This window comes from Toxotes jaculatrix, chromosome 4 (genome assembly GCF_017976425.1).
Source record: "Toxotes jaculatrix isolate fToxJac2 chromosome 4, fToxJac2.pri, whole genome shotgun sequence".
Classification (NCBI taxonomy): Eukaryota; Metazoa; Chordata; class Actinopteri; family Toxotidae; genus Toxotes; species Toxotes jaculatrix.
The window spans coordinates 17,507,262-17,524,195 of NC_054397.1; the positions used below are offsets into that span (position 1 = coordinate 17,507,262).

Sequence of the window (16,934 nt, forward strand, 5' to 3'; positions counted from 1 at the left end):
AGCCACACTGTCTACCTGTCTATTACAAAATTGTATTCAGCAGTGGACGGAAATAAATCTTGTGACACTGCAGAAGCTTATGGAAACAATACCACATAATCAGTCAATCATAATGAGTGCATAATCTGTAATCAAAGCTAAAGGTGGTCCAACAAAATATTAGAGTGTCTGATCTTTTTTTTTGGTGGCGACTTTTTTTTTGGCCAGGCAGTGTATTTACTAATTGCTTGTGGGATAGAATTTACGTCAAATGTCAACATAAAATGAAATAATTTTGGACACTGCTAGTTCAAGAATAAAAGAAGAAGAGAGGCAGATATATTTGTGTTATCACAGAATAGTTTTTATTGTAACCTGGGCACTGGGTACATGTATGTGTGTATATTATGTACATACATAAAGTGTGTGTTTCTGCTGACTGGAAAGAGACTACACGCGTTCTTCAGGTGTCTGACTCTCTCAGGTCCCAGAACACCACTTTACTGAAAACTAATTTTCATGATTTTGTTCACAGTTAGAACCACTTCTTTACTGCAGTCAAAGGTGGCCTCTGTCTTGCAGCATTTTGTTATAGGTCTTTTTTGCTTTTTTGCCATGATCCACAAATTCTATCAGTGTACACAGTGTTTCAGGTCGCTCTGTTCAAAGTTATGCAGATCTTGCTGTGGGGCTTGTGGGGCTTGCAGGTGGTGAAGCAGCACACATTGTGATTTCAGATGGAAGGGATTTGGCCTTTAAGGTGTACTCCACCCTGCCTGGTTCTAAAAGCAAGAAAAAGAAAGGCAGATATATTACTGTAATCATAAAACATTTTAATGTAACTGCATGGAAGCATCACAGGCTTTTCCAAAGACATCTGTAAGCCATCTGACAGACTTATGAATTTTTTTTGGGGGGGGGAAATAAAGCCCTGCATTACTACCAGAGACAGCATGCAAATAATGGGGTAGATTGTGCCCAAACACTGTTTTGAAATGCCTAGAAGCCTTTATTTTCTTATTATTCCTCACCCCAGTGTGTTCAGTACATGAAAATATGCAGTTATAGATATGCAATTCAACTTTTTTCTAACACTACACAATTTGGGGTAAAAGTTTTGCATTTGTATAACTCCTTACCATATGGTGCCTTCATTTAAAACATATCTTCTCTGCTAAATGCACACTTTCATTTTTGGAAAGTTGTGCACTGGTCAGTCTTAGACCATTAAGAACTCACCCTCAAAACACTCTGGAATGGGGAGGGTTCCATTGTTACAGGTGCTGGCCACAGGATAACCACACTCCTCAGCTCTGTTCAGACAATAGAAGACAACGTGTTCTCCATGGAGGACTCTGTTGGGTTTGAGGTCTGCGATCCAGAGCTTCTTGGCATTGTAGAAAATACGGCCTCTTTTGATGCCAACTGTGCAGGGAGCTGGACAGAAAAAAAAAAACAGAGCAGTTAAAGCATGTTTTGTATTGCAAATTCAGTCTGTAGGTTTCCCTTTACCAACTTATTATTTTTCAGAATCAGAGAGTTGGAGACTGCCAGCTTGCATTGCACAATCTGGGCATGTCTAGAAACTTTTGGTTAACTAATTGACTGCTGCACAACTGAATCCAGAATCTTTTGGAGCAATGAAACATAAACACATAAAATTTAGCCCGAGGCTGGCTTCTAATTGTCCCATTACTCACCTCTGCAAACTGGCTTGGAAGACCAGTTTCCTGTGTTTTGGCACTGTATCTCAGCCTCACCTTCCAGAACATAGTGCTCATTGCAGGCATATTTAACCTTCTCCTTGTAGCCATGTTGTCTCATCACAGCAAAGGTGATAATGCCATTTGGTATACCTACTGGAATGGGGCAGCTCACGTCTGGGTTGATGAAAAACATGAAGAGGTATTTTGTAGTGGTTAAAATTGCACAGTAAGCCTGTCTGGGAAAGACAAGTGACAGGAGACATTTTAAAAATGCTGGTAGAGCAATTAAATACTGTAGCTGTGCTGTTGTCTCTTTGATTTGGCCCATAATTAATAATGGAGGAGAGAAATCGCTGAAAGGGGAAGAGATGGTTAAAGAATATGTGGTAAATATTGACATCTCCTGCGTACCTCGGCACACCGGTGGCTCAGTTACACTTCCATTGGCCATGCAGGATCCCCTCTCATAACTTGGTGCTTTAGGTGGGTTACACTCATATGTCCAGCTTTGCCCATACGTGGTGGTGGATCCAGTAATTGGCTTATTATGGACAATTCTTCCATCTCTGGGTGGGCTGGGCAGACGACAGTTCACAGCTGTAAGGACAAAAGACAAAGGCATTGACTCTGAAAACTTTGAATCCTGCTCGGTCAGCTTTTGGTACTCAAAATCCACGCTGAACCTCCACTGAGTTGACAATTTATCAGGGTTTATATAATAAATTCTCCTTCAAGTAGGTTAGAATGATCAGTTTTAACTCAAAGTGGTTTAGAGAGGTGCTGATTTAACTGTATGATCTGTTTGGAGAATGGAGTTTGTGCTGCTGTTGAATTGTGTTGCATTATACAGAGAATTGCTTCTGTTATTCAGCCAACCCTCACTGATTTGAATGGGGTGGACAAAATAATAGGAACCAAAAGTCACCAAAAATGATCATACAGTTGAATCAGCACCTGGATTCATCACAGGACTGTAGGATTATACGACATTTATATCATCTAGGTATACCTAATGAACTGACAACTTAGTGTGTGTCAGGTAACACAAAACAGTAAAATTATGAAACGCATTTATAGAAGCACTATGAAGCAAATGTAGGTGCATCAGTAAAATAAACGTAAAACAGCTTCGCTTCCTGATTCGGTCAAAAATGTAAATGTGGACTTCCTTTTTCACTGTACATAAAGTGCGATGGATGTTACATCTGCTCTCCACTGAACACCAAAAGAGTCTACAACCATTTCCACTGTGCGTATGCTCTTCCAGTACCTTTGCAGAGAGGTGCTGGATTGCTCCAGGTGCCATCATGTAAACACCTGCTGTGATTGGCTCCTTGAATGACATACCTGATGAACAAGAGTTTGTGTTATTCTGACATATATTACTGTACCACACAGCTTGTAATGACATGTCAGGAAATGCTCAGGAAATTCTTACTTTCGTTCAGTCTTACCCATCGTCACATGTGAAGTTAAGGACACTCCTGAATGGAGCTTCTGTCCTCCCCATTGCTAATGGCTGCAGAGGTCTTGGGATTGGGCACATTTTGGCTATAGAAATATAAGATAATACAATACTGAAAACACTGAATTTACATCACTGGTAGGCCAGGCACTCTAAGTAATAGTGTGGCGAGAATAAACAGCAGGATAACAGAAAAATTCATTACTGATTGTGTCTTTTCAGACTTGTTGCGGATCTTGTAGGAGAAACAGCTTATTTTAGTTAATGGGACACTGAATCAAAATTAATGCAGTGATTTGAGAAAACATGGCTAAAACTTTCACATATTTATGGCTGCTATCTTCCCTCTTTAATTTTTAAAGACTGAAGATTTTCTTTTGATAAAACTATTATCTTTAGCTTGTGTCTTTAAATGTTTGACATCATTTTGTTCTTGACATGGTGGAAAATCCTATGAAACAAACCCTGAGTTGGAAGTAAACCCTCCAGTACAGGCAGTGATTTCTCTGGGGGTCTCATATGGTTTTTAATGTCTGCAGAAGAACAGTGTATTTTTCAGCCAACATTTGCTCCCACCGTACACACATTCTGCTTTTGGATGGTTGTAACAATTGAAGAGTAACAGCTGTTCTATTGTTGCACCTCTGCGAACAAGTAGACAAAATCTATATGTTAACTCCACGGTCTAAACTCACGGGAACATGCCAGATTTGACTGTGTCCATTCTCCTGTGGCCGTGCAGGTTATCCTTTGAGGGTTTGCCACTGAAGGCATGTACCCCTGTTCACATGTGAGGGTCACCTCTTCTCCAACTTCATACACACGTTTCAGGGTCGCCTTATCAATCCCTTCAGTGATAGATGGGCGGCCGCAAACTAGTTAAAGACATAATTTGACAAATGCATAAGGGCAGGATTCACAGCCATAATGTTTACATTTGCAGCCAAGTTCTTTTGACGCAGCAAAGCAGCATAATTCAAGAGCTGAAGAATTGTGACTAGTTGTAAAAGCTGTGCACACTTTAATTTGTACATGAGGTGCATAAGATACAAAAAATGCAAATGAAAAAGGACAGTGACTAACACCAAGTCAAACAGGAGTACTTGTAGCACATTACCAGTAAGCACAAAAAAATAAAGCAGCCATCGTGCTCCATTTTTACCTTTTTTAGATGTTACAGTTGTGTATAAAGCCACTTGGCAGAGGAGCAACAAAGCCAAAGTTGGAGCCATCTTCTTAAAAGTGGAGTCTTCTCAGGATCCCCCCGGTATCTGGGTGGAGGATGAAGCCAACATAAGGGCTTCTGGGTAACAGGCCCATGATAGCATTCATCCAATCAGATGCCAGTGTAAGTTCCTATTGATTGGGCTCAAAGGTCTTCACTCCTGCATATTTACCAAGAGTTGATCGATAACCTTGATTTGGTACAAGAGCGAGCAGCAGACACACAGCGTGATATGAACTCATAAATAATGAGAGAGAGAGTCTCCTGAGGCACTGTGCACACACACACACACACACACACACACACACACACACACACACACACACACAGCCTTTTTAGTATTGCTCAATCGCTGCTCTAATGAAGCAGAGAAACAACATTACAGCTATAATGTCACATAACAGAATGATACCCTGTGTATGCGCTGTATTGCAGGTTAAAAAAGTTTTCTTTTTGTTTGGTTATGGAAACGTAGGAGGTTGATTCAGCATGCAAGAGGAGATTGTCCACTTTATTTAAAAAATAATGTAAATAATAAAAACTCTGTGACCTGCAGAACCGTAATCACCAAAATGATGCAATACCTAACCGGGTCAAACGATTTGTTGATTATCAGTAATACTGTGTGTCCTTCATGCAGTGGCGGTTCTACATTGAACTACTCCCTGGGCGTATCCCCCTCCAAGTGCCCCCCCCACCCCCCCCAAAAAAAGAAAAGACATTTAACACAAACAGCCATGTTTTAACAATATTTATATTATAACAATCTCCATCTCCAACATTGCCAAAACAGTTTAGAAATTAAAGTTATCAGAAATTAAATAAATATACTCTATATACATAAAAGTGGCAAAAATATTCACAATAACACATAAAATGTACACAAATTAAATAGAATTTAACTGTTGAGTAGTTGCATCTATTAATGAAAACAACATCCACAAGAAAGTGTTAGTTTTCAACTCCTCTGATAAAAGAAGAAAAAAACATTAGCTCGCACATGTAGTTCTAAATGCCTGTTTCATTTATTAATGTAGATTAAAAACAATAATAATAATACTAAAAATATATATTGTGTGGCTGTACTGACATGATTCTGATTTGATTATTTTATTATGAACATGTAAATTTAGAAAAATATCTGTTAAAAAAGGTTTGCCCCCGTCACTGCCTTCATGGGTGGCTTCAACCAGGCAGATAGGCTGCATTATTTGAATGAAATACACATCATGACATTGACAGCTCAAAACTATCTGTCTTTACTAGTATTTTGATACTTATGTGACAGATATTTTCAAAGGTCATTTCAGAGTATCACGTGATTTCAGGGAAAGGTGGATCTGGTTTATTTAACCTCATTTAATTTGCAAATATTTGTCTTTCACACAAGAAGGATTGAGATGCAGCCTAGGTTGCTCTGCTGGTCAGTGAACCTAAGGGAATTGGTAAACTCAAAAGGGTTGGTGAACCCACTACAGCTTGTGAGAAAATGTTACAAATTATTGTTATTAATGTTATTCTACAAAGACTGTGATATTTTACTTGTCAGCATGAACAAGTATGAAACTAGCACAAAAAGAGCTGAAGTTTCTCCGACACAACTCTAACGTGTGTGTGAACAGCTAAAAATGTGTAATGCGCTATTTTCCCACACGGTGACGCCCCCATCCTAAATTCCTGCAGCGGGACCGGGGGCCTCCTCCCTCCCACAGTGGGTCCTGTTGCGTGACATCAGTCGGAGTGACAAGGAGGAAGAGGAAAGGAGAAGCGTCAAGTTAAACAAAGATACGCAGACCACGATCAGGAAAATTGACTTCAAAATAAAACTAGTGATGGAGCCTTTTGGACAACTGTTCCACAGCGTTAAGAGACGACAGGATTTAGTTAAAAACAACCAAAGTACTGTATTGTTTGATTGACACATCCACAGACTTGAGACTATAATTTAATTGCATATAAAATGAAATTAACTGGGTCATTATAAACTAAAATGTTTACAGCCATCAAAGAGTTCCTGGCCTATGTCCCTTTACTTTTTCCACTTACTTGATAAAAAACCCAGCAGTAGTCAGGCTAACTTTGAGATTAAAGTTTCTGACATGTATGTTGACAGTTCAGTTTCTTCCAAGGACATGAGAAATCGACAATGTTTGGTGTTTAACAGTAGAAGACTGAATGCGTAGAGAGGTTTCATGGGTTCTTTTTGATGATTTAAAAAGGTTGGGGGTTGTTGCTTTCATGTATTATTTTTTTTGTGAACAATGGCATAGTGAAGCCCTTTGTGACGGTGACTGAGATTAAAGGCTGCACAGATACAGGGCGACACTGAGGACACAGAGGACCATTTTGTTTTAATGGCACTTTGAGGATTTGCATATTATAACCCAGTTACAAAATCAGTTGCTAGTTTATTAAGTGCACCTCGCTAAAACTAATATGGTCCAGCAGGCCTGCAATAATTCCTTTCATCATGAAGGTTATACAATTCAGCTTTAGAGAGCAGCTGACTCAACTTTGGTTTATTTATTTTATCCATTTGTAGTTTGTGGCGCTGTTGAATTATTTTGCATTATACTACTGGGAGGGGTTTTTCTGATAATTTACCCTCACAGGGACAATATAAATGGGATGGCCACTCAAATACACTCAAAAACAAAAGCTTGACATTACACTAAAAACTCAGCTGTTGTACTGAATTGCAGTTCTTTGAACAAGGTGTAGGCTATCTGAAAAAATGAGTACAGTCTGTAACTACACAGTGGAGAGTTGCACTAGGTACTGCATTTGTAACTTCAAATAACAATGACAAAAAATGTAGCACAACTTCAGGCCTATTAGTTGTTCACTTTTTAAGACAAAAACATAACTAATCCTTACGCATAGAAGCTCCAGGTGCAGCCTGCACATTCACGGCTTTAGACATTAATTTTCAGAAAAAATAAACCTTAAAACAAATTATCCAGTCTTCCAGGTCCCGAGTCCTCCTGAAAAAAAAAGCATTTTTTCATCATCATCATCATCATATTGTTATTATTATTGTCATTCTTTTAGGAATGAACTCACAGTATTGATTGAGCTGATCTATTGATCAGGTGTACGGGTGGGAACAAGTGTGTAATTATTTGTGCTGTGAATAAAAACAAACAAAAACACATTAATTCATTTTCAAAAATGTCCGCCTGTGGTGGGAGCTGCAGTCACGGCCTCAGTACTTCCTTGCCTGCACATAAACCTGTAATGACTGAACCTAACAGGCAGTTTTCATTAAAATGGCAATTACACAGGTGCTGCTTAACTTCTGACTGAGGAGGGGAAAAAAAAGGGGGGGGGGGGCTTTTACTTTGAAGGCGGGGCCTGACGTAGCATGCCTTCAGTGTGGCTAACTTCACGGCGTGCAGAGCTGTCAGTGGAGCAGCCCAGTGGTATCGACAGGCAGGGAAAGCCCTTAGACATTTGAGCACAGTGTCTCCTGTGAGGACCGCCGCTCCGCGCTCTGCTGGCTCTACGCTGAGGGCTGCGCGTCTAGACGGACAGAAAAAGAAAAAAGAAAACCGACGACAACACTTTTCAACACAGCAAGGCAAAGCTGTAGCGTTGATTTGTTTTTAGTGGGGGACATGGCTGATACAAGTTCAAACGAGGCGCTCACCGCGGACGTCGCGAACAGGTTTGCGCGCAAAGGTGCTTTGAGGCAAAAAAACGTCCACGAAATCAAGGACCACAAATTCATCGCCAGGTTCTTCAAGCAGCCGACTTTCTGCAGCCACTGCACCGACTTCATCTGGTAAGCCTTCCGTCTCCCACCTCCACCACCGCCCGCCCCCCCCAGTGACTGCTGCCTGTTGCATATTGGATAACTTCAGTCGAGTACACTCTGCTCGGTGATGTTACACAACTTCAGTTTAACTTTCTCTTCTTAATGCTACAAACCTCTACACTTCTCGCGGACTTTCTCTCGAGTATAGGAGCACTACATGTGTGTCCGAAAGTCTTCGGCATTCACACACTGGCAGATTTTATTTACTCCAGGGATCCCAAATGGTCGAGATTTTTTGTCTCAGCAGTACCATATGGGAGGAGTTATGCCGTTGTTTATTTTGTGTTTGTGTATATTGAATATAATGACTGGTTGTAGGGGAGTGAGTGAAACTCGTGTTTGGGGTTTTCGGATTGTACCATCTCTAAAAACGGGGAAAATTCCCAGTGAAATAAAAACAGTCATTTTCATTTTTCATGTAGCCCCCGGAAAATCCCCGGATCCATATGTGTGAACACTTTAAATGGTGCGTGTATGTAAGCGAACACATTTCATTAAGAGTGGCATGGCATCAGTGTTTCCAGTAAATTAAATGATATCAGTTACTGAAGTGAAAGCTCACTTTTCTTCTTGTATTCCCTGTTTAAAACAGTGCAGCTGTGCAGGCTGAGGTTGGAGCTGGTTAAAGTCTTTGGATGACTAATAGATTCCCCTGACTGGCACGTAGCTGCTCTGTTAAAGTTCTCTGTTAAAAACTACTGTATGGAAAGACTTAAGTATTTACTGATGAAAAACTCTGGTGTAGCTGCTTTTTTTTTTGGTGGGGGGGCAGTCTGCAGTTTACTGGCAGTGTGAGCCAGTGAAATTTTTCAGCATATACACATGGAATTTAGTTGAAACACACTGGGAGTGGGCAGTGACTTGCAGAGGTACAGACTTTATGCTTCAGCTCTTTCCATTAGCAGCTCATGGACAGAAAATGTATATGGAAAGTATTGTGTAGTTCACATTATGCACCACGCTGTCCCTGGAATTAACAAAGGTGTCTGTGTATGAATGAATGGATGCACTGTGTGTATTTGTGTTTAAGATAGAGTAAACAACTATTAAATCCAGCCTTTGTTTTGTCTTCACAGGGGGTTTGGAAAACAAGGATTCCAGTGCCAAGGTAAAACAAAACTGACTGACATCTGACTCATTCAAATATTATGATCATCTCTGTGTGTGACATGTACGCTATGTTAGGTAGAAGCGCTAGGAACAAAAAAGCTGTTTGAAGGATCTTCCTTCATTTGACAAGTTTGCACAGATTGTTGTATTTCCTTTGCTGCTTTACACGCCACTGTTGTAAGGCCTGTCACGCAAACCATCACATTTAGGATCGATCTTTTCTTTCTTTTTTTTTTTTGTATTATGTTTGATGCTTTTGAGAGACCAGTTCCATTTTATTTTATTTTGACAGCCAACACAAGAAAAGCATGTGTGAACATCTGTGAGCATGCCTCTGCTTAAATCTGCTGACTGTTGTCTTATGAAAAGGATCACTGCTAAATATATAACATGACAAAACAGTGAACAGACTGACCTCATACTCATTGTGTCCAAAAGCTCATAACCTTCATATTCATGCACCAAAACTATTGCCTTTCCACTCATGATTTGTTTGCTTTTTTGCAAATTATTTGTTTGCCCACAGTAAGGGTAGTGTTATTGTGGTTATGATGCATCTAAATCATGTGGCCAGAAGGAAATGAGCCTAGAATAACATTGCCGTTCATTATTTTATCATGTAGTATAGCTGGCAGCGGAGAAAGGGATTTGTTGTTGGTTTCTGTGGCTAATGTTACGTGTTAATGATTTTGATATCTATGACTCTACAGGCAGCCTCTTTGAGCTTGTTGCACGGTGCTAGATTTGATTATATATTATTATCACAGCAATAAATGGAATAAAATGTGTCATTTAACTTCTTGTTATCCGTAAAGTGCTTCCTAACAAGTGAAGCTTTTGCTTAGTGAAAACAGGCCTGTTGTCAGGGATCTGTGTGTGTGTGTGTTGGGTATTAACTGTGTTAAAGACAAAAGATTTTTAGAGAGGTATCTTAGACAAAAGGTGGGAGAGAAAAAGAAAGAGGGGAAGAGAGAGGGAGAGAGGGGGGCAGAGAAGGTACGCAAAGTGCACAAATATGGAAAGATGTTGCGGCTGGCATCAGCTCCCCAATCACCAATCTCTCACTGAAGGTGGATTTCCTTATTATCAACCCACCATTTTGAGCTTCAGCATGCGCAACAACTCTCAGAATTCCTCAACTAATGTGGAAACTTTTGGGCTTGCCAAAGTGTCTGACTGTGGCGGCGAGTGCCCAGGTAACAGTGCAGATGATGTCAAAAGTCCCCGTTTCACTTTGTTGTAGACACTTTTATTCTGTTTTAGCGTGTCAGTCTGCAGTATATGCAGGAAGTACATGCAACACTCAAATTTTAATGTCTCTCATTTACGTTCTAAAAAAGACTGAAGTGAAGGTGCGCTGTGAAGATGTTTTACAAACAAAAGTTCCATTTTTATTCAGTGCTTCTCACTAAAATGCATTGTGTGTATCCTTGAGGGGAAGCCAGTTCTTTAATATTTCAGATTCTGCGTTGTTTACATCCATGTTTACTTGCTTGCAGGTTTCTTCTGTGCTTCCTTTGTTGTTGAATTGTTAAATTAATTGGCATATTACAGACACCAACTGTTGATCAGCGGAATAACATGGAGGAATGACAGGATGCAAATTGTGCTGCCTGTGTATGGGTGTCCTCTTGCGTACAAATAAACAAAATGGCGATCCACTCATAAAAATTTTGCTCTATAGTGCCACTAGTGGTGAATAAGTCCACAAGGCACCTATAAAATCAGTACGGCCTTATTTTGCATTTTACATTCTCGCGTTTTACAAAGTATCATGAGATGAAAAAGAGAATTGGATTTTAAAGAATGCTGCTTCTGACTTTAAATTCTCAACATAATTTTTATCAGAGGATGACAATTGTTTATATCGTCTGGAGCAAGTGTGATAAAGGCATAAAGAGATAGAGTATTAAATTTTATAACTTGATTGAAAACACACTGGATGGATTTCTACTTAGGGAGTTGTTCTGTAGAACAGAACATAAACACTTTGCCATACAAGGCATTTGATCTCAATGATTCAGAAGCTCTTCTCTTGAGAGACTCAGAGTGAGTGAGATACACAGAGGCCTTTACTGAATTATTACTCATCATGACAATAAATTTAGATGGTTCACTGTGTCATTTGTGTCTCTGCCTTTGTCTGGTAAATGTTTACAGACTGCATGGAAGCATGCATTATAACCCCTGTCTGCATGTGAATTCATCAACAACCCAACGCCCACTCTTCTCTGTGATCTCCTCTCACGGAGGTGAGATGCAGCCTGCTCTCAGGCTTCTAGTATTTGCTCCTACTTGGGTGAAACCAGACTCAGCAATGAGTCAGTCCAAGGTGTTGGAGTGTTGACAGCTTAACATGTTTTTGAATAACCTGACATTATCATCAGCGTGTCCGCCAACCCCCCCTCCCCTGCTTTCACAGCAAGTTGTCATTTTCACCCTGCCTCATTGTTACTGTCACAGCTTTAGATACAGGAGATGATAAATGTAATGATTACAGGGACGTCAGGGACGGCAGTAAGGCACAAAAGAGGTCTTGAATGGAAACAGTGCTTTCCAGAGACTTTCCTTTTATTCCACCAAACTCAAAAACTGACCATTAATTTTTTTTTCCACCATAAATCTGTTCCTGGATCTGCTAAATAAATAATATCTGCCTTATAAAGGTGACTGGTTACACTGCAGCTATTCAAAGAGAGAAAGGTCCCCACTTTATAATACAGTATCTGTTTGGCCATCAATTATTAAACTTAAGCTTCTATAAAATGAGGGTCAAGTCCTCCAGCAGAGATAGCGAGCCTTGCAGTCAATACTTGAAAATGACTAAACTGGAGAGTGGCATTTCTGTAACAAGAATGACATTTAATTTTCAGCCCTGCAAATGTCCCCTTTCCCAAGAATAAGGTGGGCTGCAGTGTTACGTCACAAGTTTAGTTTACAGTGTTATGAGTTGTAGTGGAAAGTCCGATTTCTAAGCTCATTAATGTGTTTATGCTTCTGTGATTATTATTGTTATTATTACAGCCAGATTTAGGATATTAAACTGATAATCAGAGCCAAAATTTTGTCAATAAATGAGAAAATGTGTGCAACTCTTTTGAACGATTAATCATATAAATCATTTCTTTAAAATAAAATTGTTGGTTTCAGATTCTCAGGTGGGAATATTTGATGGTTTTCCTTCCGACCTACAATAAATGGAATGTCTTTTGGGAATTGGGTCATGTGGGAAATTCCGATGGGCAGTTTTGGCAATTTTATAGGCAAAATCATAAATCAGTTAATCTTTTCTTTAATAACAGGCAGATTAAAGAAAAATAACTGTCAGTTGCAGCCCTTCTACTTATAATGTATGTTAGAGTTTATCGTGTTGAACATGAACTTATGCAGATGCAGGTGAACAAAAAAAAAAAAATCAAACCAATCTCAACGTGACACTGGCAATGAAATATTAGAGCAAAGTTAATGTTGTGGAAACAAACAAGCCTCTGAGTAACCACCTCTCTAGATGGTATCTGCATTGTGAATGATCTGTCTGTCATCTCCTGGCTACTTCTCCTGTGGACTCGTATTTCAAGGCCCTGGCTGCAGGCTGTGAAGCACGCCATATCAGATCACCATTTAGTTGACGTCGTAATACAGCTGGGCAATTTGTACCCATATAACTCAGCAGATTTACCATTCAGATCTTGTTAAACGCACAAGACTAGGTTAGGTTTTCTCATTTGGTTCGTCTTTTGAATGTCTGATTTACCCAGGGTTCAATCCGGCAGTGTAGTAACTGGACCATGACCTGGTTCACCTTTATTCAGGAAAACATATTCATAGTTGGCCACAGTCTTTCGTTGGCCATCGAGCAGCCCTCCTTAAGTGTTTGGGGGTCAAGTGCGTGCTTCAGGATCAAACACTTAGAAGTGTTAGTGCAGTATTCATTCCTTGCATCAGCTAGTCTCACCACTTCAGGATTTCTGCCGTGAAATGGCTTTTATAACAGGATGTTGTTGGTATCATGAGGCCACTGTGCCCTGCCACTGTAAGCTCAAACACAAAGCCATTAGCAGAGCATACAGTCCCAACAGTACTGATCGTATATCAGATTTTTATTAATAACAAGCTTTTTAGTCCATCAAACTCGGCTAATGCTCACCCTTTTGACAGATTTGAAGGAGGCAATCATCATTTAGATCTTCTTTTTTTTTGGTAAAATTACTGTGAATTCAGGATCAATTTACAAAAAAACCCATAAACTGCTGCTTTGTAGTGACTGTAATTTGAAAATATATGGGGGTAGATAACTTTTAGAAGTCATTTTTCAACAGACTTGAGAGATGAGTAGATGTGAGAAGAGAAAAGAATAGAATTTTTCTCTGTATTCCAGGAGGAAGGATATTCCAGTGCCGTAGTGACTGTAGAAGTCTCATTTCCGTACAGTCCTTGTAACACAGATCATTTCTTCAGTGTTGATGCAGTCGATTTTTTCTCTCTCAATGATTTCTTGAGGAAGCCCTCCTCGGTGGACTGGACATTTATCGGCAGACAATAGACAACTGAATTTCACCTGAGGCTTTCCAATCTTCTCTGATGCACAAGAGGAGAAACTAATGAGTCTTGCAGTTGATGTCCAGCCAAACAAGCGAAGGGAAGGCATGCTCAGATCAATGGTGATGAATTTTTGACCCCTGTTTTAGCCCGCTAGCCCACTGTTAATTGGTATGGTTGTGACAGAAAACTGAACCTGACAGCACGCATAACCCTAACCAAGCTACCACCCCTACATAAACCAACCCTACCTTTTGTTTTGCTCCTTTGATGGTAAGCGGTCTTGTTTGATGTGTTAGATCAAACTTTGATAGGGTCGAACAAATAATGATGACTACAAATGTTTTCATCCGCCGTATTCCATTGATGTACAGCGGCTTTGTTAACCTCGACCTGTTCAGTGTTTGAACAGCGCTCGGTGCTATCCTTGTGCACATCTACCACATCGTCATTCCAATAAGACCTCTGTTTGCCACAGTCTGTGGAAAGGTAAACTCCCCCGAGTGTCCATCGTCCCCTTCCATGCTGACAGTCTCATGTTTTCTAGTTTTAGTTATTGTTGTTTTATCTTTCTGTTTTCATCTTGCTCAAACAGCACATGATCTGCAGTCACGTTTTTTTTTTTTGCTTCAATTGAGCGCTACATCTTGAAGTTACTTCTGAAGCGTGGTTATGACGTTCAAGGTTCAGCACCAATGCCGAACACAGATTGTGTACAGACAGCTTGTTTAAACTTTGGCCTGGATTCATTATATATTGTAAGGTCCAATACGGTCATGAAAATATAGACATCACCAGCAGGCAGCCGGCACTGCTGTTCCTTTACTGTTGTGTGGCAGATTTGTGCTTCATACTGACAGTGATACATTTGTTCATGCTTTTATTTCTCCAGGGGCTTACACGGCCTATAATAAACTCCATCTTTTAATGAGAGATGTGAGAGTTTATTACACTTTCAACCTCAGGTGGCCTGAAATAAAACATGGGGATGTGTGCCTCAGTGAGCAACACTTTTACAGTGAAATTTACTGGGAAACAGCATATCTTTGCAGTATAATAGTCAAGCAAATATTTAGAGTTCAGACCCCAAAGGAGTAGATTTGCTGTGAGCCGGGATGAGCTAGAAGCATGAAACGTGGCTCAGTAATTGGAAGTGATGAGCAAATGCTTCCCAAGAAACATGAGCTGCCAGATGGTGGCGCTGTATTTAATGCCAAAAATTGCATAGTGTAAAGGTGAAGGTACCACAGTTTATTTTCAGGAGGGGCGTGCTTAGTTTCTTCTGTCAAATGCAGTGCAATGACATTCATTTAGTTGTGCAATAGCAATTAGCAGAAAACTAGAACAGTGGAACTTTGAAGTACGAATCCATTGGGATTGTTATTATTTTCATAAATGCCCCTTCAGATCCTGGGCATACAAAAAAAATTCAAATGTCAAAATTAGTAGGCCCCACTGATTTTTTTTTTTCTATTAGCAATTTGTTTGTTTATTCATTTACCCCACATATATGGGAAAGTGATTCAAACTTCAAACAAAAACGCAAAGAGTCTGGGCATCTTTTTCCATTTCTGTAACTATTTCAGCCATGAAAGACTTAAATGTAATTTTCAGTGCTTCATTTGGCCCTCCAAGAAATTATTCTGAGGAGCACGATTTGTCACAGAGATATAAAAAAGCCCTGTTAACTGTGGTTCTGGGGTTCTGCTAAGCCCTCAGCCTCAGTCATGGGTGTGAAACCACAGACTACCCTGCTACATCGGTTGCTTTATCTCTGCCACCTCAGTGGCCGTGCCTTTGTTTGTCCATCGTCTCTGTTCTTTTTTTTTTTTCTGTTGTAAAGCAGCATAGCTAGAACAAAGACAGATTCAGTGCTATCAGCTTTGATTTGAACACCTGAATTTTGTAACTGTAGCGAGTGTACTGCCAGTACTGTCTCTGTTTCTTCTCTTTTCATCTCTTGTGACATATTTGCTTCTTTCTCTGTTTGTCCTCTGTCATTTCTTGAGCTCTCTGCCAGAAAACTGCCCTCTACAGTGCCCTCTGACCCTGTGTGTCTGCCCATGGGGGTTTCTCCTATATGACCGCCTTCTTTCTCTCTTTCTACACACTCACTCTCACACATCTAATCCCATCAACTCCTGCTGGTGAAACAGAGAAAATAAACAGTCAGGTATTTGGTTTGTTGCATGGCTGTTCTCTCAGGGTTAAAATGTTCCAACTGCTTCACATCAACATACAGGATTTAGAGACTGTTTGAATGGAGCAGAGCAGAGACGAGGCATTGTGACATATGTGTGTATGTGTGTGCGTGCGTGCGTGTGTGTTTATGAGACGGAGGGGAGGGGGCAGAGTTCACCATAGACTATATTTAGAGTTGCCTCTCGGCCCCCTGAAGTGATACACTGCTATGCATAGCGCTGGTTCTGTTTATAGGAGGACACTTGCTCTGTCTTTTTAGATGGCTACTGTGTGATTACATAAGGCCTTTGTCTAGGGGACACACACATTAGGCAAGTTCTGCAGATGTTAGCGACTTAGTGACTTAACTTGGGATCTATGTTCAAGTCACGCTCATTGTGGCTGGTTTATGATGCTCAGCTTCTTTGTTTGCTTCCTCAAAACGATCAGAAATACCCCAACTCTTCAGATGACAGCACAGCAAAAGGAACTTTAGGTTTCAGTTGGTAATTTTGTACTTGTTTCAATTTCAGGACATTGGCTTACAGTTTGGAATATCTGAAAGACGCTGTTCATTATTTCTTCTTATTGCAGAAGTTTGCACACGGTATATACTATACGGACTCCCATTTCCCTACTGGTGGCCACTGGCAGCTATTTTTTGAGACATTTATTTTTCTTTTACACATAGAAAACAGAGGCACAGTCACGAATCCAGTTCAGCCTGTCGAAAGTAGATTAAAGAGTAGTAAACTGATACAGTAGCAACAGTGTATATACAAGTCGAAAGACCGTGGACTGGCCAACCTTTAATAAACACAAAAACACATGCTCTAGTTTCACAGTATTTCAATATGAAAGGCATTAGCATGACAAAAACACTGTTACCACTGATTTAACATTTTGTTAAGT

The 16,934-nt window shown here is 40.1% G+C and overlaps 2 protein-coding genes across 4 annotated transcripts in view; one reads left to right on the forward strand and one right to left on the reverse strand.

Moving 5' to 3' along the window:
* Window positions 1-321: 321 nt before the first annotated feature.
* LOC121181089 (beta-2-glycoprotein 1-like) lies at window positions 322-4,473 on the reverse strand. Its single transcript, XM_041036885.1, has 8 exons — window positions 4,313-4,473; window positions 3,846-4,025; window positions 3,140-3,236; window positions 2,956-3,032; window positions 2,097-2,282; window positions 1,680-1,859; window positions 1,219-1,416; window positions 322-761 (listed from the first exon to the last, which is right to left on the reverse strand). Exons 1-8 carry the CDS (start codon window positions 4,380-4,382, stop codon window positions 649-651), a joined length of 1,101 nt encoding a protein of 366 aa, XP_040892819.1. The 5' UTR covers window positions 4,383-4,473; the 3' UTR covers window positions 322-648.
* A 3,316-nt stretch (window positions 4,474-7,789) lies between these two features.
* prkcaa (protein kinase C, alpha, a) overlaps window positions 7,790-16,934 on the forward strand; it is a 141,414-nt gene continuing 132,269 nt past the window's right edge. For all 3 annotated transcript variants that reach the window (XM_041036881.1, XM_041036878.1, XM_041036880.1), the window contains exons 1-2: window positions 7,790-8,159; window positions 9,269-9,300. In XM_041036881.1, coding sequence (XP_040892815.1) covers window positions 7,993-8,159; window positions 9,269-9,300 — 199 coding nt within the window. In that variant the 5' untranslated portion in view covers window positions 7,790-7,992. The remainder of the gene's footprint in view (window positions 8,160-9,268; window positions 9,301-16,934) is intronic.

Bases quoted from the DNA above. Each gene is read 5' to 3' on its own strand.
- LOC121181089 (XM_041036885.1), bottom strand. From the start codon at position 4,382: ATGGCTCCAACTTTGGCTTTGTTGCTCCTCTGCCAAGTGGCTTTATAC. The intron at 1,860-2,096 runs GTACGCAGGAGA...TCATCAACCCAG, and splicing joins TGAGCCACCGGTGTGCCGAG to ACGTGAGCTGCCCCATTCCA. The intron at 762-1,218 runs GTGAGTTCTTAA...TCTTGCTTTTAG, and splicing joins CATTCCAGAGTGTTTTGAGG to AACCAGGCAGGGTGGAGTAC.